We start from the raw sequence: 25,481 nt of genomic DNA on the forward strand, positions 1-25,481 counted from the left end.
CAGAACTTATACAGTGTTTAGGGTTATCGAAACTTTCGCATAGCTTTCACGAGATGGATTCGAAGGAAATCCTACTCTGGGAACTCCTACTTTGAGAGAGTTAGACGATTTCGATGAACATTTGCACTTATACTTTGGATGACGATTTTTCCTATTTTTTACAAGTAAGTTGTCCTCCATCGTCGTCTGATCCTCTCATATTTGTTTGTATCTAACCTTTAGATAACTCGGTATTGGTCGTTAGTTAAATGTAACTTGATTTTTTATAAGTTGGTACTGCTCGATATTTGTTTATATTGCTTCCATTTAGTTTTTAGAGCTATGAAGAAAGAAATACCTGAGTTTTATGACAACTCGGTATTTCTCGGTATTTATAAGTATATCCCGGTTATTAGGTATTTTTTAATATTTTTACGTCATTTATGTCTTCTACATAACTAGATTTAATTTCTATTACTGAAAATTGATTTTTGTACAGATATTATACTTATGTAGAACCTTGTACCGAGTTTTTTGATAACTCTTAATATCTCGGATATTCGTACTTAAACTCAGGGTATTTGAAATTTTTTCGTTAGATTTTACGTTAATTATGACTTTATATACCCCTAGAATTGAAATACCATATATTTGTACCGAGATTATTTATAACTCGGTATTGAACTATGTTACCGAGATTCATGTATTTATAATCGGAATTTTCCGTTGTTTTAATGAATAATGTAATTTATTTTAAATAGGGGGGTTTACAAATCTGAAGAAAGAAGCATATGTTAAATATTGCGATATGCACATAAGCATTGGCTTCAGTGTTCGGAAAGAACATCTTTCTTACTGGACCTGGATACCAGGAAGTTGAAAAACAAAGTTTTTGTCTGTTCAAAATCTGGATTCAAGAAGAAACAGAAAATATACAGAAGGTTAAATTTAGAAAAATCAACTACAAGAACTGGATGCCCCTGCTATGGTGAGATTTTTTGTTAGTGAAGAAGGGATATGGACGGTGAAAAATTCGGTAGAAACACACAACCATGAATTGGCAAAACCGATGATCAAACATTTGCTGAGATCATCTAGGCACATCACTGAAGAGAATGCCACTGTTCTGAAATCAATGGCGATGCTAAAAATAAAGAAAAAAAAAATAATGGTATACGCCGGGGCACAGGTGTAAGGACCGAACTCTTCAGGTTCTTACTGTTTGTGATGAAGAAGGAATGGAGGGTGTCGTCTTTCCACCTTGCGGACAAGGTGGATCTTTGGGAGGGGAGTATTGTTAGACCGGTCCACTGGACCGGACCAGCCGGTCCAGGCGGGACCGGCTTAAGGGTGAAACAACGGAATTTTTCCACCTGGGCGGAGGCTGCCCGAGCCGCTAGCCTTGCGGGAGCATTTTAGGAAGGAATTTTGAGGAAGATTAGGAGGGAAATTGAATGTAGGGACTGTTTAGGGAATTCCTTTTGATTTGTATGAATTAAATACTTTGTTTTCCTAGGGTTAGGGCATCTTGAATTTGGCTGAAATTTGAGATCTCTTGGATTTCTTTTGGGCTCTAGCGGCGTCTAGAGATTGGGAGAGAATGATCCTCCTCTCGAATAGAGGATCAATTGTTTCTTGATATTTTTTGTTCCCTTTCATCAAATAATACAAATTATCTACTATTTTTGTGTTCTTGTGCATACTTTTGTGAAGAATCCTCGTTGTTTTCCGAAGATTGATAGGAAATACTTGAGAACTTCAAGTGTTTCCTATCACATCAAAGGTGGTTGTCCAAATTGTTGGGCCCGGAGTGGAGAATAAGTGGCAAACGCCTTGTCCAGGTGTATGGGGTAGTTGCAGGCGATGCAACTATCGATTCCTTTGATGTTAGATTAGGAGGACATCAAGGAAGAAAGTGACAAGGATAAGAATTGGGAAAGATCGGGGTCGATTTACTAAGGGAAGAGAGTAGCCATCCGGGGTACTCATTGGAGGGGGGCAGACTGCTATATCAAGGGAGGTTTGTGATGCCCCGGACATCAGTCCACATTCCACTCTTTTTCCAGGAGTTCCATGAAAGCGTTGTTAGGGATCACTCAGGGGTGCAAAAGACATATAATAGGCTAGCTTCAAAGTTGTACTAGAAGGGGATGCATAATGATGTGGAGGAGATGACAGCCAAATTCGAGGTATGCCAGAGAAATAAGTATTTGACCATGTCTCCAGGAGGATTACTACAGCCGTTGGCTTTACCAGGCCAGGTATGAGGGGAGATCTACATGGATTTCATAGAAGGGCTTCCCCGATCAGAATGGCTCATAGTGATCTTAGTGGTGGTAGATCTCTTGAGCAAGTATGCTCATTTCATTCCCCTTTAACATCCATATACCACAATGATAGTGGCATAATTGTTCATCAGAGAGGCGATCAAGGCATGGAATACCAGAGATTATAGTATCTGAAGGAGATAAGGTGTTCCTCAACCACTTTTAGAGGGAGTTGTTCATAATACAGGGGACAATATTGAAGTGGAGCACCTCCTATCACCCACGGATAGATGGCCAAACAGAAGTGGTCAGCAAGAGCTTGGAGACCCACCTCAGATGTTTTGTGTCGGACATGCCCAAGTTATGAGCCAAGTGGTTAGCATGGGCGGAATATTTATACAACACCTCTTATTATTCAGCTTCTCAGATGACACCCTTCAAGGTGTTGTATGGAAGGAATCCACCTCACCTGGTGCATTTTGGACATAGCAGCACTCCAATTTTTTCAATGGAGTATTTGGAGGAGAGGGACAGACTGTTGGAAGAGTTGAAAAGACATATTATGAAAAAACAAGCATATGAGCATAAGAAGGACATTCATTTCGAAGTAGGGGAGAGGGTGTTCTTAAAGCTTTGACCATACAGTCAAAAGATCGTCGCCAACAGGAGAAATGAGAAGCTTGCCCCAAGGTACTTTGGACCGTATAAGGTACAAGAAAAGATTGGAGTGGTGGCATATTGGCTGAAACTATCACTAACGGCGACCACACATCCTGTGTTCCATGTATCCCAACTGAGGAGAGCCATTGGAGATCATGCAATAAGTTCTAAATTACCAGCAACATTAACCGAGGATTTGGAGGTGATGTTAGAACCCTTTGAGCTACAAGGGGTGCGCCAGGATGCAGGAAGGGAAAAAGATGTGTTGATCAAGTGGAAGGATCTTCCATATTATGAGGCGACATGGGAGCCTTATGAGAGGATGAAGCATTAGTTTCCCTCCTTTCACCTTGAGGACAAGGTGATTCTTTGGGAGGACGGTATTGTTAGGTCAGTTCAGGTGGAATCGGCCAAACTCGCCCTTGCTGGGTCAGCTGGTTCTATAGGAGGCGAAATAATTCTGCCTCCTCTATTGTTGCCGCCCAAACGATGGGGCCTACAAATTGAATTGATCTAAAAATAGCAAGGGGGGTGCGAGGGTGGCTAATGCATGGGAGGGAGTTTTTGAATTAGAAATTAATGTATTAAATAGACATGAGATGCTAGGGTTAGGGTTATGTTGATTATTATATTCTCTTGGAGTTATCTTGTATGTTTTGGGCTCTAGATTCGTCTTCTAGGGATTTGGAGAGAACAATCCTCCTCCGAATTGAGGATCAATTGTTCTTGCTTTGATTCTTCTTTCTGTTCGTTTGATTCTTGCAATAGAACTACTATTTGGTGTGATTTTTCTTCAGATTTTGGGAGTTTGTTTTTTTATTCTATTGATAGAAATACTTGTGATTTGCAAGTATTTCCTATCACACTGTTAACTTTTTTTTTTTTTAAATATTAAAATTAGATTTAAGATTAAATATCAAAAATTAAAATAAAGTCCTACTTATAATATTTGGTTGTAAAATATAAATGGGGTGTTTCTATCAACATGCTTGGATATTGAACCCTTTTCTGTCATCAGGTTAGGGCGATCTCATCTATTTTTATGCGACAATTTTCATGATTCAAAATCCAAATATCATGAATGAGAGTTGCCCATTTGGATGTATATTGAATAGATGTGGTGACTTCCCCAATTTAAACTTATGTTAACAGCTTATACAATCAAAGCGAGATCTAAAAACGATATCCACACTGTTTATAGATCCACCAAAAACTGAATTTAAAGTTATTGATAAAACAATCTCATACACGTTCAAATTTTGACGCATAAGTTTTGCATGCCATTATGGAAATCCTAAAAAAAGGCACCTTCTTACCTAATTATGCGTAATACTAATACTTTGTTTTTATGTATCTTCGTTGCTATTCCAAAATTGATTTCTGGAAGTAGATAAGCTTGAAATGCATATCCTTTTCAGTCAACTAACATGGTAGTTCATTTTCTCTTCAAAATCCTATTTTAATCCACTTCTATTTCTCTTATCCTGATGTTAATTTGGCAAAATCTAGCGATGACAGTCAAACCATGCGGATTTTACATCATTAACAAGTCAATTCCAGCAATTACACTTTCCGTATCCCTACACCAGGCAATTTAGCACCGTTATCATTTTCTAACTTTTGGAATATTACTATTGCTGTTACTAGGAATATAAATCTATTTTCTTTTCATATCAATTCCTCCCAGTTTCTTCTAAGCCATTGGGCCATTTATTTCCCTTCTCCTAAAACTTAGAAGATTGTTTGGAACAGAAAATTGTGACAAACTTTCTCAAATTAGTTTGAAAATTTTTTTTGTACCGACATGAATGTAGATGAGGAATCATTCTGTGCGGAGGCCGAACGCCATCCAGAGCCCAATAAAAATGTGTCACATCACCTCCTACTTGGTACCGTGGCTCGGTACTGCTTGGTACCGAGCTCAGTATTGTGCGGTACTGGATGACGTGGATGCATCTGATTCGCCTCTAGATGGTATTTTGTGTCCGGTGTCCGCACAGAATAATCTCTCACAGTTCACTAATCCCCACGTAAGTTTTTGGGTCTTGTGTGTTAATTTTTTTGGGGGCAATATTTTTACTTTTTTATCCTTGCTTTTACGATGTAATTATTCTCTACTATCAGAGCATATGAAACTATGATTATCTGTAAGTGTGAATAACATCATTTCATTGTTTGTCCGATATTCCAGTGCATTAACAACCTGATAGCACTTGTATCAAAGCTTCAGTCCTCCAATTTCCAATCCCATTATACTGGTTAAAATTTTTTCTGCTTATCCGCCTGCCCTTCTAATTTTGCTTTCCATCAATACCAAGTCCTCTTTAATAAGTTTTATCAATGGATCAAACTTTTACTAGCCAGAACTTAATTTGGTTCACCTTATTGAGTTTGCAAACATCAACCCATATTAGTGAGCCTTCGTTTACGCGATTTATATCTGGTTTTCTCATAGGATGGCACCAATGGAGCACCTATTGCTTCAGTAAGGAAGTTTGCAGAGATACAGGAAACATTGATCAAAGAAGCTGGTGATACAGAAATAGGGATATCCCAACACCGTGTATTTCTACTTGGAGAGAATCGGTGGGAAGAACCATCTAGGCTTAAGGGAAGAAATAAACCTTCTGAAGGCAGTAAGGCTTCATCTTCCACTCGGTGCCTCACTTGTCGTGGAGAAGGCCGATTAATGTGCTCAGGTTTATGATGAACTTTGCTACTCAATTTCAGTATTTATTTTCTTTAACATTTAACTTCAAATTACATAACTTGCCATTAGCTTTATCTTTCAAAGATAAAATTCTGCACCTTTAATCTTCATGCAGAGTGTGATGGGAGTGGAGAACCAAATATTGAGCCACAGGTACATATGAACTGTTCATTGTCAACTAAGTTCTATATTATTTTTATTTTGGGGAAATTACAAGTACAACATTCTAAATTTGTATATTTACAAAACTAATCCTAAAGTACTTTCATTTCCAATAACACAACCCAAATCTTAAAAATGGATATTTACATACTTATCATTTTATTTCATACTATTTACATATCTAACACCCAAAACATTAATATTATATGCCTACCACTCATAAAACAAATATGGGTGCATGGAATGAAATATTAAAATTTATAGAATGATATGAGTGGTAGGAATGAAATATAGGAGTTGTATAGTTGATATTAAAGTTGTATATGAATGATAGACATGTAATCTTAATGTTTTGGATGTTAGATATGTAAATAACATGAAATAAAGTGTACTCCTCTCAAAAAATGAAGCATCATTCACTTTCATCAAATTTCAATTTATCGATCGTGGGTGCAAATGCATGAATTTGATTGTTTTGGGTAGGTGTTAGATTTATAAATACGCATAATTCCGATGATATATGTGTAATTCTTCCCTTTTGAAAAATATTGAGCACCAAAACACAAATTTGTTGCCTACGAGATTTGATCCTAAAATCTGAACTATTAAAATTTTTAATTATTTATTAAGGCTTTGTTTGGGGTGACTTTTTTATTGCTTCTTAAAGAATATTCTTAGTATAAATTTTTATACTAGGAAGCTGCTTTAAGAAACAAAAAGAAAGCCTTCCCAAACTAAGCCTAAGTTAATGGACAACCACACTACATTCTATATTATTTCACTTGGCTTTATGTCATGCTACTTCTATGTTAGTACTGAAGTATTCTGCATTGTAGTTTCTGGAGTGGGTTGACGAAGGAGCAAAGTGCCCATACTGCGAAGGCCTTGGTTACATCATCTGCGACGTTTGTGAAGGGAAAAATATTGTTCAAAATTAGGTTGTCTGTAACTACGGTAATCATGTATACCATTTTTTTTTCAGTTAAAAAATGTATTGAAGATCAGAAGTTGAGAGTTCCATCTCAGCTTCATAATTCCAATGAAAATTTAGTTGGTGATGGAACAGAGGTTTTGTTGAATCTCACTCACAAAATGTCAAAATGTGGAAATATGTATTCAATGATTCAATGTACGTTTCTAACATCACTAAAGTTAACTCTTTGCCCTGCTGCAAGAACATTACAGATCCAACAGATACAAAGGTGGATGAACTAATCGATTTTTTTAGAGCTTCTACAGGGCTAGCGCAAGGACTTCATCTTCATCCAGCAAAAGCGAAATGATATCAGAAACACACTCAAGATCTTTCATCAGAGCAGTGAGATCATTCAATACTTGACATATCTCATTAGCATTGGGATGAAACTTATCTCCAGCAATAAATAAACTTGTCTTGTTCCTCACCTCAATCCAACTGCACCCAGGTACCTTCTGAACTCCCCTTAATTTCATGGCATGTCGCAGCCTCTTGACTCCATCCCAGTTACCCGAAGCGCCGTAAATACTAGAAAGCAGGACATATGGAGAAGAGTTATAAGGCTCTAATTTGGTAAGTTTGTCAGCTGCATTTTCTCCTCTTTCAGAATCCTCATGCATTCTGGAAGCTGCAAGCATTGTTGCCCAAATCAAACCATTTGGTTCCAATGGAAGCTTGTTGATCAATTCCTCGGCCTCTTTAAGATGCCCTCCTCGACCAAGAAGATCAATCATGCAAGCATAATGATGTGCTCGTGGTATTATCCCATGATTACTTGTCATAGACTCGAAAAAGCTGCGACCTTCTTCGATCAATCCTGCGTGGCTACAAGCTGTGAGAACGCCGAGGAACGAAATATCATCAGGATTTATTCTTGATTGCTGCAACTGATAGAAAATCTCCAGTGCTTCGATTGCACAACCATTCTTCGCAAGTCCGACGATCAATGAATTCCACAATATGACATCTTCCTTGTGCTTGGCTTCTTCAAATAAGTACTGGGAAGATTCTACATCCCCACATTTAGAATACATGTCTATTAGTGCTATAGTTGTATGCTTGTAAAAATGGAAGGCAGTGCAAATTACTATGCTATGAACTTTTCTACCATCTCCAAGAGCAGCTAAGTCAGCGCATGCTCCTAAAGCACTTGCTAAAATGGCTTCGTCAAAACCCAAATCATACATTCTCATTTCCTGAAATAACAGTAGAGCTTCATCACTGAATCCATTCTGACTATACCCTGAAATAACAACCGTCCATATCACCAAGCTCTTGCTTACTGGAATCTCCAAGAAAAGCTTACTTGCATCCTCATGGAGTTTAGATCTCAAATACATTACCAATAGGTTGGCTTTTAGAAAGTCATCACAACAGACAAGGCCTGATTTTAACATGTAGCAATGCATTAGCTTTCCCATTGTTACTCTGGAGGGAGCACCACAAACAGGTAAAATGCTACCAAAGGTAATAGTAGAAGGATTTATGCCTTCTATCTGCATTTCCTGGAACATGATCAGGGCTTGTTCCTCCTTATTGTTCTGGACATAACCATTGATAAGAGCATTTCTTGCAGGTAAAGTCTTTTCTGTCAACTGCAAAAACACCAAGTCTGCATCCTCTATTTCTCCAAGCTTTCCATAGAAATCAATAAGGGAGCTTCCCACATAAACATTCGAGCTAAGATTCACTTTGATCGACAAGCAATGCATCTGCTTCCCTTCATCAATGGCTCCTGAATCCGAGCAAGCACTGATTATACTCGAACACGAAACTTGATCAGGTACCACACTCTCCAATCTCATCCTTCTGAACATATATATAGCTTCCTCCTCTAGATTACAATGAACATGTCCGACTATAATCGAATTCCAAGACACAATGTCCCTAACAGGAACCAAATCAAGCTGTCTCTTTGCATCAGATAACTCCCCACACTTAGAATACATATCAATAAATGCATTTTGTAGAAACATAACACCTTCCATATTCCTCTTTATTGCTAAAGAATGAAATTGCCTGCCTAAATCTACACTCTCCATACAAGCACAAGCTCCAACTACACTAACAAAACTTACTTCATCAGGATCCAACATCTCTAGAAACAGATCAATCACTTCTTCTGCTAGCCCATGCATTAATAGACCTCCAAGCATTGCATTCCATATAACAACATTCTTTTCCCATGGTGAACTAAACACTCTTCTTGCATCTTCCATGAACCCACATTTGATATAGAAATTAATCAAAGAGCTACCCACAAAGACATTTGAATCTAAACCAAGCTTAATTGACTCTGCATGTACTTGACAACCGTCATCAATAGCTTGTAAATTTGCGGCAGCACTTAGAATACTCGCCATTGTTGATCGAGTCGGCCTCACGTCACTTCTCCTCATATCCCGAAAAAACTCCAGTGATTCAGCCTCGTGACCATTCTGAGCGTGCCCTGAAATTGCCGCATTCCAAGCCACATTATTGGGAGACTGAATCTGTTTGAATAAGCTCCTGGCATCTTCCAGCCTTCCTAGACTAAAACAGGCACTCATTGCTGCCACCATCATGACTCGATCAGGCACAATTCCTGAATCACACATCATCGAAAACAACCGCAACGATTCTTCAGCCATTCCAGCCTGATCATAACCTGCTATAATGTTTGTCCACGCTATAATATCCGGGTCCGAAATTTCTTCGAACACTTGACAGGCATCCAAAACCTGACCACTCTTTGCATACATGTCAACTAGAGACCCCTCACAGTAACGATTACAACTCAAACCCAGTTTGATTATGTAGCAATGGAGTTTCTTCCCTTCCATTACTGCGCCTAATCTGGCACAAGCGGAAAGCGCTGTTGCGAAGCTGAATTGATCTGGAGAGAAACCAGATCGCAGCATGGAGGTGAAGGAGATGAGAACCGAGGAAGTAGAACCTGTCCGTAAATAGGCAGAGAGAATGGAATTCCAGGATATTTGATCTGGTTTCTCCATGAGGTTAAATGCCTTTTGGGCAGAACTTGGTTCTCCGGACTTGGAGTAGAGATCGATGAGGGCATTGCCGAGCTTGTCAGAGAGATCGAGGCCGAGTATGAGAATGCGGCCATGGATAGTTTTGCAGGTTCCGAGGGCTTGGACTCTTTGAGGACTTTCGTCGAACGGGTGGCGGGCGGATTGTTTTGAATATGAGATGAGGAGGTTGGCGTAATATTGGGAATCAGAAGGGATTGGGAGGCGTGGAAGGGAAGAACAAAGCCTGGGCAAGCGTTGCAGGGGAAGAGAGGCGGGAAGCATTTAAAAGTGAGAAGCGGCAATCTTAGGAGGCGAGACCTTTGGATTTTATAACATTTTATTTTGTTTAGTTTTTATTTTTATAAAAAATTTTCAAATATTTATTGATTTCGAGGAAAGAAATAAGTGTTTTTTAAAATTTTACAAATAAAAAAATATTTTTTTTTTATAACCAGATAATTAACTTATACAATAATGTCTTATTTACTTAGGTTTTATTTGTCACATCTTTCTTATTACTTTCTAAAGTAATATTTTAGTACAAAAATTTCTAGTTAAAAAAATTTTTGCACTTTAAAAATTATTTTAGAAAGCAACAAAGAATGATGTACCAAATGAAATCTAAGAATTCCTCTTAACTTGATTTTTGTAATACTATTTGGGTTTACATAAAATCAAATGTCTTAGGAGTTTTTTTTTTTCAAAGGAAATAAATTCATTCATAAAAAGAAGATACAAGCAAGTCCTGCAAAGAACAAAGTAAAAAATACAGAGCTAAAACAAAGAACATACATGAAGCAGTAAAGAAGGCAAAAGCCAGCCAGTCTCAATCATTGGCAAATATGCTTTATGCAACCACCCAGTAGTTAAGTAAAGACCATCCAGATGAGGAAGTAAACAATAATCCACACAAATGAAATGGACAAATCATAATTACACAACCCAAACAAAAGCCACCAATCAGAGCAACAAGAAGTACCACCAAAGGTTGCCAACAAGCCGCAGCCGCCCAGTTGGTGAGCAAAAAGTGGCCACAACATTGTCTGGGTCACAAAGAAAACGAAGGTCAAATCCTAAAAAAAAAAAACTCATTTCTTTTTGGATTTGCGTTGTCTATGCTTACGACTATTTTGAAAAGAACCAACATTAGCAATTTGAAGAATACTCAAATCAAAGTTATCATGAGACTCAAATTATTTCTCGTTAATTTTCTCCACATATTCATCATCTAACCAGTTACTATGCCTCCTTGAACCAAAATCAATTAACCAATCCCCTTGAACCACCACATGATCTTTGGAAGCAAGTTGAGCTAATAAGTTTTCTTATCAACAATAGAAATGGGAACATTAATTAGAGGCATATCACCATCCATAGGAGCATTAGAATAAATAGATGTAGCCACCAATCCAACAGGCATGACAGGCCCTGAATTCCCAACAACAGGACACCCGAGCTCTCCAGAATCCGAGCAACCATAATCAACATCTTCATCAGCCACTTTAGAATTAGGAGATACAATGGGACCATCAGTGAGGTTAACCACACAATTATTAACACCAAATTATCATTAACATCTTTTCTATTTTTACTGGCACAATCCTCTGTTAAGTCAATATTGAACCGAACAGTTTCCTGCTCAGGATGAATGAAATCATCGCTAGGATTAACAGCAAGTCAGCAACAGGACAAATAGCATCAACAATTTCATTGCAATTATCCTCATTAGGAACCATTTCAGTGATAGGAACCAAAGTAGAATCCACAGTATCCTTAACACCAGCAGTAGAAATCTATTTAGGCCTAACTAATTTAAGGCTACCACATTCTTTTTTGTCATGACCCGAAACTTTACATTAATAAAAAAAAAAAAAAAAAAATAAGTCTTTCAAAATCACAGATTGAACATACCCCAAGCCATCATGCCTGATCCACACTGGAGTTAGGAAAATGTTTTGTAATATCGAGTTCGACTAAAACGCGAGAAACTGAAGGCCGAGAACCCACCTAAGTAGCATTGTCAATATGCAAAGGCCGACCAAAAATTGACCCCAGGCCATGAAGAATGCAGGGAGAAAAGAGGTGATGATGCATATTAGGGAAATATATCCAAATAGATATAATGGGAGATTCAACCGATAAATCCAAGTAAGGAGACCATTTAACTAATTTCATGAAGCAATTATTAACAAAGTAGGAAAGATGTGAGAAAACCTATAGTAATTCAAGTCATTCACAAGTTTGATTAAAACATGCTTCGCATCCAACACAGTCATAGAGAATTCACCACCCTATTTAAGATTAAAGAAAAATCTTCTAATTGATTCCAAGCTAGGCCTACTGTTGAAATTTTTCCCAACTAATGAGAATTTGAATGGGGCTGTGAGTGAAGAAATTTCCGCTTCATAAACCCATAAAGATGGCATACCACGAAAGGTGGAATGTTTAAGAAGAGGGAAAGCCACCGAAGAAGCCCCATTCAGTGCATCAATGAAAGACCTAGAACATTTTTTTCCCATAAAGGAAGCCAGGGTTGCTCAAACGAACCCGATTAACTGCCATCCGACGAGGACGGGGCAAGATCACGCAAGAAAATAACACATCCAAGGAAAATCAATAGACAGAAGAGAAAGGAGAAAACTTTCCTGAGAGGCGATCTCCAGCACAGAGCGACCGGCTAGGACGAAGCCCTAGCATAGACGATGCGAAAAAAGATGATTAAGTCGTACAACCTCTATCGATGTGATATGTCTTAGGAGTTTTGTAAATCTAATGCAATTTGATTAGAATTTGCTTGAGATGATTGCCATTGCTTGCAAATAGTTGGTGATATTATTGTGAAGAAATTAAAAATTTAGAAGTTGTAGATGTTATAATTTCTTTTACTCCTCAAACAATCAAATTGTAGCTATCACATTTAAAAAATAAATAAGAAAATGATGTACAAAATATAATTATTGTAAAAATTTATGTCAAATATACCCCTTATTGAAGTAAGGAAGCTTGAAATTATATGACTTGTAATATATGTAATTGAAAGAAAAAAATCATCATTGGAAAACTTTTCTTAAAAATTTCTTCAGATTAAAATGCTCCTCCTATATGCACAAACAATTTATTGAATTTTCTTGTGAATTAAATTATTTTGAATTAATTTGCATTCGAATTTTCAATTGAATGTGATCTGAATTATGATCAACTAAGATTTGAATCATGTTTGAACAAGTTTTGAGTAAGATTAGAATGCTTCTAATTTAAGTCATTTAATTACATTTTACAGATGTGAAAAAATTTAAAAAAAAAAAAAAACCTATAACATCAAATACAATTATAATGTTGCGACGATTAAGGAGCAGTTTGGTTTGCTGAATTAGGAGTGTAAAGTAAATAATTTACGCGCATTTTTTAGATTATGAATTAAGAGAAAAGTAAAGCTATGTCATGAGCAGGTGGATAGTTGGCCCTACAAATAACTTGTATTACTTTTCACTTCATATCAGAGGGCGGATCTACGCTTGGAGAAATTATTCTATGCGGAGATCAGAAGCAGAACATTATTAGAATGTGTCACGTCAGTGGTATCGAGCGGTACCGAGCCGCGGTACCGAGCGAAGGGGTGATGTGGCGCATTTGATTGGTCTCCGGATGGTGTTCATCGTCCTCACAGAATAATTAATCCTACGCTTGGGTGCCCACCCTCAAAATTTTTTAAGTCAGGGTATTTTACGTATTTTAAGTCGGGATATTTTTAGGTATTTTAAGCCAGAATATTCTAGATCAGGGTACTTTAGGTATTTTAAGTCAAGATATTTTAGCTATTTTATGTTAGAGCATTTTAGATATTTTATGTCATGATAATCCAAATATGTTTTTGATATTAATGCATGATCAAGACAATTTTTGTGACATATCAAATATAACCAAAAGATTTTTTTTTATTTATTTATTTTTTTTTTTTTTTTGAGATTTTGACAAATAAATTTAATCATAAATTCACATATACACACCTACATATATTCACATCAAAATCTCATCAATCAATAAATTAAGATGGGCTTCATTTTTCCTCACCCTATAAAAAACAAAAATCTCCTTAGGAAAACAGTGTTCATTCTCTCACGTTATAAACACTTGAGAATTACATCTATTAAATCAAGTGGTTAGCCTGCCAACAGTATTGCCGGTGGTCATTTATTCTATAATTTAAATTTTTGCCTAAAACCGAACCTTCCTCTGCGTACGTTCACTGGATAGAATAAAAGTTCTCGAATGTGGATCTAGAGGAGGAATTCTGTCGACCAACTGGGTCCCAGCTCGTATACATATTGATGACCATTAATTAAAATAAAATAAAATATTAATAATGGAGTTAGAGCAGGTGGAGAAGATTTGTGTGTGGTATCCCACACAAAGTTGAAAATAACAAGAACCAATTCAAAATAATGGGGCTTTGGCCATATCTCAATTTGGCAAAGGGAGATAAGGGAATAGATAGGAAACTTAATATCTTTAAGCAATTAAATATGTCTAGGATTTAATATTGTCACTAGTTGGAGGGGTGGGTTGACTTCTTTAGTTAAGAACATGGATAATGAGATCCCGACTGCGGCCGAACGGTCGACAGAAGCAATTCCTTCCCTCTCATCTAGTGCTCGAATCCTCTAATGTCCCTAAAAAGAGATGGATGATTAAAAAAAAAAGGAAACATGACTTTCACCACAGGAAAGTTTTCTATTACCGTCGGACATTCTGGCGGATTTACATGCGTCAGAAAAGGTGTCAGACTAAGTGACTAACCAGTGGATATTTTACATTTTTGCCAGTAAAATTACGGCGTAAATATCGACAAATTAAACGCCAGAATTCGTTCAAAGAAAATGATGCGCAACCTTCATTTTTCGCCGGAATTGCACTGGTAAAGATTTTCCGACGCTTGAATTAACGTCGCATGGATTTTCGCCAGAAATTCATCGGAAAAGCAAAATTTCCAGCAGATTTTCCTTGTAACCGACAAATTTTGTCCACCGATAACAATCTATTTTCCTGTAGTGTTTTTTATTTGTATGAAGAAAAGAGTATTAAGTGAAAGGTCATAATCGTGAGCGAAAAGAAACAAAGTTATAATTGTAAAAATAAAAAAATATATATTTTAATAAAATGTGGAATAGCGACAGTTACAAGGAAATTTAAAGAGTGAAAGCAACACAGATAAAGTTTTAAATTTTAAAATTAAAAATTACAAGCCTATAATTTTAATTTTAGAGTAATTAGGATAGATGATCTAAAATTATTTTAAAATAATGTGTAATAAATTATTTTGGTTTTATTTTAATTTCAAAATATGAATATAACTAATTATTCAACTAAATCTAGAAACTAAATTGTAAAATAACAGAATTTAAATTTAAATAATGAAATTCATCCAAAATAAAATATTAAGTACATTTTTAGAGAAATGAAAATTCGGTCAAAGATGGCACGAATCTTGACACTGCATTTCTCCGCTCGATTACATAACATGCAAAAAAAATATTATATTATTTGATTATATGTCATTTATTCAAAAAATATTGACTAGACTATATTTATCTTAGCTTTTTAACTAGTAGATTAAAGTTTTATTTGGGTTGTGTTCCGGAATATTCGCGGCGGTAGAGAAATATAAAATTTATCTTCGTACCTTTATAAGAAGATCTAGCACGCAATTAAATAAAATATAAGGTGTAGCATTCATAAGTGACATTAAGATTTTTACGTGAAAAACCCTTAAAATGGAAAAAATTACGGTACCTAGCTAGCACAAGTGCATCGGAAGTCCTCCACAGTGAAGCGTGTTTGGGGGAGGGTAGTGCTAAGATGGGTGACATCCTGGGAAGTCCTCGTGTAGCACTTCTTTTTAAACTGTTGTGTCTTGGAATATTCACGACGGTAGATAAATATAAAATTTATTGTCTTAGCTTTATACGAAGATCCATCACGCAATTAAATAAAAGAGAATGTGTAGCATTCATAATTGACACCAAATTTTTTATAGGGAAAACCCTGAAAAAGGGAAAAACCACGGGGCCTGTCCCAATGTTGAATGAATCCACTATTATTTGCTATCGATTACAAATTAGGCCCTTCGTTGGGAGTAGGCCTTGGCTTGATTTAATAAATATACATCATATAAAATGCATTACATGATGGTAGTTGAAAGAATCACTCTTTATATGTTTGTTTGGTCGGTAGAATAATAGTCGGCGGGCAGCGAAGATCGGAAAGACAGTAGTCTGGTGACCAAGCCCATCGCCGGATTTCTACCCGAAGTTGGATTTCCGCCCCATCGCCGAACTTCTGACCGTCATCAAATTCCTACCCGATATTGAACTTCCGTCCACTATCGGACTTCATCCAGACACCAGACTTCCCCCCATCGTTTGACTTCTACAAGGCGCCAAATTTTCGTCAGACTTCCGACCGTCGACGCCAGACGTCCACCAGTCGCCAGACTTTTGCCGGTCATCGGACTTCTATATGACGTCGGACTTCCGTCCATCATTGAACTTTTGCCTAACGCCAGACTTTCGACCTCCATTGCTAGCCAGCTATGGTCCATCCGACCTCCTTCACTAGACAATAGTCTTTTTGACCATTATCGCCCACCGACAACGGTCCTTCCAACATTCGTCTCTAGAAAACGATCTTTCTGTCCAATATCTCATACTGACTACGATCCTTCCCAACATCAGTAGCCAGATAACGATCTTTCTGACCACTGTCGCCTGCTAACTATGGTCATTCCAACATTCATAGCTAGCTTGCGATCCTTCTGACCTCTGTTGCCAAATCGATCTTTTCTTATTGCTGTCGCCCGCCGACTATGGTCTCACCGACCACCGTCACCTAGTCTTTTAAACCTCCGTCGCCCGCCAACTATAGTGCTACCGACCAAACAAATATATAAAGAGTGATTCTTTCAAGTCCCATCATGTAATGCATTTTATATGATGTATATTCATTAGATCAAGTCGAAGGCCTTTCCCCAAGGAAGGGTCTCATTTGTAATCGATTGCAAATAATAATAAATTCATTCAAATTGGGTCAGGCTCCATCACTTTTTTCTCTTTTCAGAGTTTTCTAATTAAAAATGCTGGTGCCACTTATAAATGCTACACCTCTTTTATCTGATTGCGTGCTAGATCTTCGTATAAAACCAACGATAAATTTTATATTTCTCTAACGCTACAATTTGGTACAGTTTTCTTAATGATTTTTAAAACTATTTTTTGATAAAATAAATTTTAAACTAAATTCTTTTAAATAAAAAATTGCTTTAAAAAATAGATGGGAGCCTAAGAGTGAGTTTTATCCTGGTTTAAAATATACGTATATTATTATTATTATTATTTAATCTTATGTAACAACTAACTCTAGACTTATATTGACCTATATAAGGCATGGGCTTGCAAAGCCAATTGAATTGATTGATCTGACTAATAAATAGTTAGGTTGGAAAGAATTTAAATTTTACATTCAATAAAATTTAATATGTTGGTGTAATAAACAAATTTATGCTTAAAATTCTGAATTCTAAAGTAGATTAGCAAAAATTTCCTTTCCATACATCAAACATTAGGCTTTAATTAACATTTTATAAAAAGCTCCCTAATCATTAACACATATTACAATCTATTATTATAGAATTAAAGTGCATATTATGATGGAGATATATTTTATTACAAATATAAGTAAAAAAAAATTCATAAAATTAGGAGGTGTCAATATTTGACACGACCGGCACGACCTGAAGATTCGATAAAAATCCGGCCTGAAAATTCCTGGTTGGGGTTAACTCGGACCTGAAACGGTTCGGGCTCAACAAGTCGATCCGTTTCAAAAACCGGGTTGGATTTAGGTTGACCCAGAAAATCGAAATTGACCTTACCCTAAAGCCTATTTTTTATTTGGAAATCCAAAATTGACCCGTTTTTATCCAAAAATTGAAACTTAACCTATTCTTTACCCAAAAACTAGCAATTTGGTCGGATCCGGATCATTCGGGTCTTGTCTGGTTGACTCGGACCTATAGCGGGTCGGGTTTGGATCTGAAAAGCTGATCCTTTCGCAAAAACGAGTTGTATTCGGATTGACCTGAATAGTGCAGGATCAGCTCTAGGTGCGACACAAACCCCACCCGTGACTCAAAATTTACTCCACTACATAAATAATAATAATTTTTCCTCTTTGATAAATTAAACAACTAATTTCTCTCTCCTGTCAATATAATAATGAATTTTAATGAATCTTAGTATGTTTAAAAATTTAAAAATAAAATTGCATAATAATATTTAAGTTTATAAAGGCCTCGTTTGATTACACTTAAATGCAGCATTTTGTGTTTCAAAACACCAACAATTATTTCTGATTTATATTTGGATGTAATGCTTAACTGAAGGGCTGCAAGCGAACCAAACGTTCGACTAGCTACTCGTTGTTCGGTTCGATTAAAGCTCGTTTGTGATCGTTTAATTAACTAAGCAAAAAAACTTGAACAATATTTTAAATACTCGAATCTTAAATAAACAAACTTGAACACAAATGCGTTCAGCTCATTTATGTTCGAGAACAACATCATTTGAGGTTTGTGAACAAGCTCGACATTAAGCTCGATAAAGCTATTTATTTATAAATCATTGCCTTTGTTAATGCTGCTGTTAGGAAAATTCTGTGAAGATGGGATTTGCTTATAAATCATTGTCTTTGTTGCATAGACAATTGTTTTTATTATAAATGTGCTTATTCACAGATATGTTCATGAACGTATTTGTTTGATAGTTAAAATAATCCGTTAAATATGTTCGCGAACATGCTCGATGTAATTATTTGTTAGAAAGCTCGATAAATCTCATTTTTTAAGTTAATGAACATCTAAAAGTAGAGCTCGTTTATAGTTCATTCATGTTTGTTTGTTTAAAGCTCGATAAGCACTAAACGAACGAACATGAACCGAACATGAGCATCATTAATTTAAATGAATCAAACATGAACACAAACAATAAAGCTCGAACAAATATGAACAAAACTTGAACAAGTTGATATTAAATGAACACAAACATGAACACTCAAATACTCGACACGGCTCGGTTCATTTGCAGCTCTAGTTAATTGTTTGTGTTAAAATTTCCCAAAAAATTTTGTTTTAAGAGGCTATAAAAAAGTCAGTTCCAAACGGAGCCTCGGGAAAGCTTTTCTGCCCTCTGTTTTTTTGTCAAGACCTGACGATAATAAAAAGTCGGAAAAGCCCTCACGTTTGCCAAGCTCGTTTTCCATTTCTTAAACCGGCATCATAGAAACCTTTCAGAAAATTTGGCATTTCGCTGGGCGAAGAGCGCAAGGCCGCAAGCTGGTTTCGGAGGAAGGGGGTGGCTGACGCTCTTGTTTCTCCCTGGTCGCTCCGAAAGATTTGGATCCGAGGATTTCACTTTGAGAAGGAGCCGACGAGAGGAGGAGGACGAGAGAAATAGCGTCCTCTCTTTTACCCGATCCAGGATTTGTAAGTTCAAAGGAGGTAGTTAAGAGATTTGAGATGGATTTGAAGGGGAAGAACGTTGGGATTCTTGCCATGGACATCTATTTCCCTCCTGCCTGCGTTCAGCAGGTTTTTTTCTCTCTTTTTCCTTTTTTTTTCTTTATTTGTCTTTTTGTGATTGGCTAATTCCCAATAGTGCCCTGCTTTTCTTATTTTTCTGCAGGAGAAAGGTTTTTATATGTGCTCCGATAAAATTCCGTTTTCTAAATTAATATTTTTTAAAATTGTGTTTTAACACAACTCTTCTTAGCCTATTGGTTGAGAGCTAGTCTAAGGTTCGAGTCTCTGTGTATGCGTTGTGTGTATGAGTTTGTCTTAAATGGCCTAAATGTCCAAAAAAAAAAATCCCAAAAAAAAAAAAAAAAACTGTGTATTTACAAAAGCAAAAAAAAAAATAAACGAAGCCTCAGTCAAACGGTTGCAGATTTGAGTTTAGTTCTGGAAGTTCTGGAAGAGGGTTGGTATTTTTGGTTGTTCGTTGGTGAACCTGTGAGCTTGGTAGTTGAAGTTTTCTTTCTTTTTTTTTTAAAAAAAATTTTGTTGGAGATTTTTGTTTAAGGATTATATTGTGAAAATTGAGCTGTATTTCGGCATGCAGGGTTGTTTTCCGCGTGTTGGCTTGAAATTGAACTCTGTTCAAGTAAAATGTACTAGTGATTAATCAATGGGAAAACCTATAATTTATCTCTATTCAATGAAATAGAAAAAAATTTGGCGTTTATTTTTTTTCCTGGATGATGAGGGTTTCGGTTGGATTGAGGGCTGTCATAAGGGAAGGTGCTTTTTAGGGATATTGTGAAATCCCAAGATTTTTGGTCCTTTGGATGCCTCATTATCCGTTTATTCCCTGTTCCAGATCCGTTGATGTGTATCCGTATTTGATATAGGAATCATTAGAGGCTTTTGATGGAGCCAGCAAGGGAAAGTACACTATTGGCCTTGGGCAGGATTGCATGGCCTTCTGCACGGAGTTGGAAGACGTGATCTCCATGAGGTAATCCGTCTGTGTTTTTTGTTTTTCTTGTCCTTTTAAACGTGATGCATGTCAATTTTGGTGATTAAGGAAAATCTACTTTTGCTCATTCTATCAGTAAAACGCCCTTCAAATTTAACAGAGTACAAAGTATAGAGAAAACAGATTGTTGAGCTGAATTTGTTTTATTACTCCTGCGTTCGCTCAAATCTTGGAATAAATCTGTCTAGATGGCAGTATAGTATTCTGAAATTGTTGTTGGAAACTAAGGAAGCCATCCTTTGATAGTGAACTTTCAGCACTTATTAATTTTGATTTGTGTGCACTGGAGACTGTTTATTTGTTTCAGTGGGAGCATCTTTGTCCAGAGAACATTAGTTGTAAGATTTCTACAGTTTGAACTGAGTTGAATTTATCTTTGTTGAGTGAAGAGATCCTACAACCTTAATGAATGTTCAGCCTGCTTTTTCTGCTAACAAGACCAAGAGAAATAGTCTAATTGCAAGATTTTCTTGAATGTTGTCATGAATTATAACTTCAAATGCTTTGATAGAGCTTTGAACTGTTCATGTTTTATTTGCTTGCTCTTTTATTAATCCCTAGAATCTTCTGGAATCCCACTACAATTTATTGGTAATTTGGTATTTGTGGTTTATGATAGCTTGTCTATGTATCTACAGTGAGCCAGCTCCGGTTGGTTCCTGTGGTTGGGTTTAAGTCTGAGATAGGCAGGTGGTTACCCTCTTCTCAGCTCCCAATGTTAAGTCTTAAACTCCACTAGAAGGGTATCGCTCTAAAAGATCAATTCCTTGGGTGACCTTGTAAGTATCTCAATCTACTAGGCAAAGTGTGTGAAAGTTCACCCTTTCATCAAAATTTTCTACTCTTGGGGTGACTCCTCCTAACCTTTCATTACTTGGTGGCTCGTCTCCTTTCCAATCATTGTTTACTCAACTTGTAATCATCTATAATCATCATCATTTTACTCCATGTTTCTTATGGATTCGGAACTCAAATCTAAAAAACTACATGGGTTTCATATTCACTTTACCATCAAAGTTTCTCTTATTAAACCCTAAAAGACTTCCCAATACTAGAAGTATCCCAAGAATACTCCTTCATCAATGATTAGGATCAAATTTTCCCAAGTGAGACCTCCCATTATTGTGAATAAAACCTTCAACCAAAGACTGAAGATGGAAAGAATTGGGTGTTCTACCCTTAAGGATCTCATAGGGTGTCTTCTCTAATTTGGCTCTAAGCATTCCACCTATTCAACCATAAAGCTGTGTTAACCGTTCGCCAAAGTATTTGGAAGTGATATACTCAGCAAGCATGGCTCTAGCGGCTTCCACAAGGTCGTTCTTCTTTCAGCTATCCATTCTTCTGAGGGATCCTAGGGGCTAAAATTTGTGGCTAATCCCTTGTCCTCACAAAAATTTCAAATCTTTCTTTTCAAACTCTCCTCCCAGATCATTATGGATGGTCAAATCTCACAACCTAGCTTTTTCTGAATCCAAAGTAAAAATGTTTAAAACTCCTCAAAGACTTCATTTTTATATGAAAGAAATTTAGTTCCAAGTGAACTCGAGTAGTCATCAACAATCAAAAACCATAGACTTTCCCTCCCATGCTGTAGTGCTAATGGGTCGCAACAAATCATGTGAAGGACTTCTAGAGGTCTAGAGGTGCTAATGTCCTTAATGGGGTGAAAAGTGAGATGGACTTGCTTTTCTAGTTGAAGCATTCACTAAAGGTGATTTTTGAAACTTAGTTTGGGGCACCTCTAATAGGTGCCTTTTGGGTCACTTTCCTAAGGGTTTCATACTTGCTGATAAAGCCTCCGTGGCCACAACCAAGAATATCAACTCACAGTTTTTAAGACAAAAGAGAAGTAGCACATTCAATGTTATTTAAATCAAAGCATGTAGACGTGTGTTGATCCTCTTTCCTGCAAAATAGTGTTGTTACTTATAACTTACAATGCTGAATTGTAAAGAATTAGCACGATGATAGCCTTATGTCATAAAATTGATTGATGCTGAGCAAGTTAGTGCTTCAATCCATCTTACAAGAAAATAATTTTCAATCATAAGATTCTTTGAATTTACCATTATATCTGCTCCTACCACCTTTTGGGTGGTGTTGTCTCCAAGAGTAACCTTGCTCCAGTCCTGGACTCTAGTAAACAAAACTGGCTGCATCACCAGTCATATGTCGATGAGCATCCACTATCCAGGTACCCACATACTCTCACGAGGCCTTTTGGTGAGAGCCCTCTACAAAATTATCAATTTAGATTTAGGAACCAAGCAGGTTTTAGGTTCTTCTTATGAAGAGAGAGAATGCAATGTATGTGTGGATGCTGTGGTCAGCACCTTAGATCTCCACGGCCAATGGTACTATGGTGAATCATGCAAGTGTGTGAGATTGTCCTACGCATGCACATGAAAAACATCTAACTCAGAAGGGGTTTCCTTAAGTGGTTTGAGTTATAATGCCTCTTCCTAGGTTTTGGCTAAATTGATCAAAAGTAGGTGTCATCCTAGTTTTCTTACATGCTTCTAAATATTTTGAATCTTCAAATTGTGCTCTTTAAAACTTTATTTCAATCATCAAAATTTTCTCCATCTCCTTAGACTTCTTAAATCAGATTTTCAGTGATGTGTGTGAGACTTTTAATACATCAGCTTTTCAACTAACTCACAATGATTTTTATTAAACTCATCAAATTAATCAGTAAGTCATATGATTTGAATCAATGTTTTATGGTCCCTTTAATCAAAATTTTCATGCTCTTTTTGTAGATTTACAAAATTCTATATTTCATAGCTAGCATGTGTATTCTTTTAAATTTCCTATATGATGCATGAATTTTTTCTGAAACTTCAAGAAGTTGATCGTAAGAAAGTTTACATAACTCTTCTTGATTAGGATTGTTTCTGCATCAAGCATCATGTTTGATGTCTCATCTTTGGTTCTTGTCTTGATGAATCCGATGCGAATCCTCCAAAATTTTTTTGTCTCTATGTTGTCCTTCCTTGCTTAGGTTTTCCTCACCTTTCTCTTTGCTTGAGTGATCTTTAAGCGTAGGGCAATAGTTCTCACATGTCCAAGCTTCCTGCATTCAAAACAAACAACATCAGAAATCCTTTAACATGTTTATGATCCTTACTGTTTTCTCCAATTTTAATGATGCTTTTGTTTCTTCCTTAGAAGCTTTTGAATTGCCTTGTGATGAAGGCAAACTTCATCGCTGTTTAGACCCGGAAGATTCAGAATCCAATTTGTGTGCCTTTAATCGATTTTTTCTCCTATCTTTTTCTCACCTGCATCAAAGATTCCTTTGATTCACCCTGCTCGTAAGCAATGAGTGAGCAAATAGATATCAATAGAAATAAGTGTTCAAAATCTTTATAATCAGTGATTGTAGTGATTTTAGCATATGACGACGAAGGCAAACATCTCAAAATCTGTTAACTTTTTCATAGTTTTGACAGTTTCTTTTCTAGTGCATGCAGTGAAGTAACTATCTGAGTAAATCTTATGTACATGTCAAAATCGATTCATGAGGTTTCATACGAAAAGTTCGTAGTCATTGCAAGAGAATGTTCAAACGGGATTGTTTAACCTCATTTAGTACTTCATAGGTGATGCAACAATTTATCTCAAATCTCTTTACCAATTTACAAGTGGAGACACGCATGTAATCCTCAGATTTTAAAGCACGAAAAGTCAGTTCAAACTTTGCATTTAATGAGCTAAATCTCGTTCATGAAGTCCATTCAGTAAAAGCAACTTCAATTGTTAAACACATTATTTCAAGAGAAGGTGGAGAAAACTTCTTGAATAAGCATCCACATGCGATAATTAATAGATTGTAAATGTTGACATGCGGATTTTCAAAAATATAAAGTAAGTTGTCAAACAAGGGTGGTCGTGTAATAGAATACCTTCCGTAGTGTACGATTCTCAAGGTTAGCCATGGATCTAATTCAAAAAGCTTTTCAAACTAATTTTTATGAATCCGCTCTGATACACTTGAAAGTTTGTTAGGGATGTTAAGCCTATAGAACTGGCCCAAGCTAACCAGAGGGGGGTGAATTGGTATTTAAAATTTTTTTCAAAAGAATAAAAATCGATAAACCAAAATCACACCATAAAATAAATGCGAATTAAAAGTGCGTAAGCAAGAAATAAGAAACAAAAAATTTTATAGTGGTTCGGTCACTCGACACATCACTCCCGGAGGCGCCTTCGAGTATTGCACTACAAACATGTATCCTTTAGCCCTCACAGTAGACGGAGAAGTCTTTACAAGAACTGTCCTTTTAGCACCGGCAAGCAAGAACTATCTCTTTTTGCTTCTTCCTGAGCTGGCAGAGAACCAAGACAAAAGCTATCTCTTACCTCTCTGACCTTCCAAGGATGAGAACTCTAGACGAAGAAGAAGTAGAGCGATCCTTGAAAACAACCCTTGTGAATCCCCTCATAAGCTCCCCTCAACAAATCTCTCTCTCTCCCACTCTCTCTTTTCTCCTCAAGGCTTCTCAGGTCAAGGTAATAGCCAAGGTCTTCAAAACGTTGAACAGAGCTCTTAATAGAAGAGCTTCAAAGGAGCTCATTAATTACAAGTTGCCGACTTTATCGTCCAAGCCGATATGGATATCGCCTGGCGATCAATACAAATCTCAGAAGATCGGACAGAGCATCGCCTGGATGCACTCCTGGCGATTGAAAAATGGCTTAGCTCGTCCAGGCAATATTAATATCATCATGGCCGATCAGTTCAGAATCAAGGGAAATCGTCCAGAGCATCGCCCTGGATTCGAGCTGCGATATTTAGTCTGAAGTAACTTAAGGTTTTTGACTGGATCGTCTTGGCCGATCCTGCGACGTCCAGGAGATATGATCGTTAATCATCCTTAATTACTCCATTGATTTCCTGATTAACTAAGGTATAATTTAAGAATTTCGTCCAGGCCGATCATGTGTCTGCGTAAATTTAAAATACAGTATAACCTAATTGTCTATGGCGGTAATTTTTTTTCTGTTTTGAGTTATGTGCTGGCCGATACACGTATCTTAAGCGATATGTTATGACGGCTGCCTTAATAGAATCCTTATTTAGCCTTTCTGTTTTTAAGCCTGATTGTCTAGGCGATGTAAAAT

General features: G+C 36.7%; 2 protein-coding genes and 1 pseudogene across 3 annotated transcripts in view; 2 read left to right on the forward strand and 1 right to left on the reverse strand.

Annotated features, from left to right (window-relative positions):
- The window catches only part of LOC110107661 (protein disulfide isomerase pTAC5, chloroplastic), a 32,318-nt gene extending 25,475 nt beyond the window's left edge, over positions 1–6,843 (forward strand). The window contains exons 4-6 of one of the 2 annotated variants that reach the window (XM_028696173.1): positions 5,362–5,605; positions 5,732–5,769; positions 6,615–6,843. In XM_028696173.1, coding sequence (XP_028552006.1) covers positions 5,362–5,605; positions 5,732–5,769; positions 6,615–6,716 — 384 coding nt within the window. In that variant the 3' untranslated portion in view covers positions 6,717–6,843. The remainder of the gene's footprint in view (positions 1–5,361; positions 5,606–5,731; positions 5,770–6,614) is intronic. The other variant, XM_020837976.2, reaches the window with a different exon arrangement.
- A 28-nt stretch (positions 6,844–6,871) lies between these two features.
- Positions 6,872–10,156, reverse strand: LOC110107660 (pentatricopeptide repeat-containing protein At3g09040, mitochondrial). Its single transcript, XM_020837975.2, has one exon. It carries the CDS (start codon positions 10,045–10,047, stop codon positions 7,012–7,014), a length of 3,036 nt encoding a protein of 1,011 aa, XP_020693634.1. The 5' UTR covers positions 10,048–10,156; the 3' UTR covers positions 6,872–7,011.
- Positions 10,157–18,990: 8,834 nt separating this feature from the next.
- The window catches only part of LOC114579928, a 34,258-nt pseudogene continuing 27,767 nt past the window's right edge, over positions 18,991–25,481 (forward strand).

The sequence above is a fragment of the Dendrobium catenatum genome, unplaced genomic scaffold (genome assembly GCF_001605985.2).
Source record: "Dendrobium catenatum unplaced genomic scaffold, ASM160598v2 fragScaff_scaffold_716, whole genome shotgun sequence".
Lineage (NCBI taxonomy): Eukaryota > Viridiplantae > Streptophyta > Magnoliopsida > Asparagales > Orchidaceae > Dendrobium > Dendrobium catenatum.

Bases quoted from the DNA above. Each gene is read 5' to 3' on its own strand.
- LOC110107660 (XM_020837975.2), bottom strand. From the start codon at position 10,047: ATGCTTCCCGCCTCTCTTCCCCTGCAACGCTTGCCCAGGCTTTGTTCT.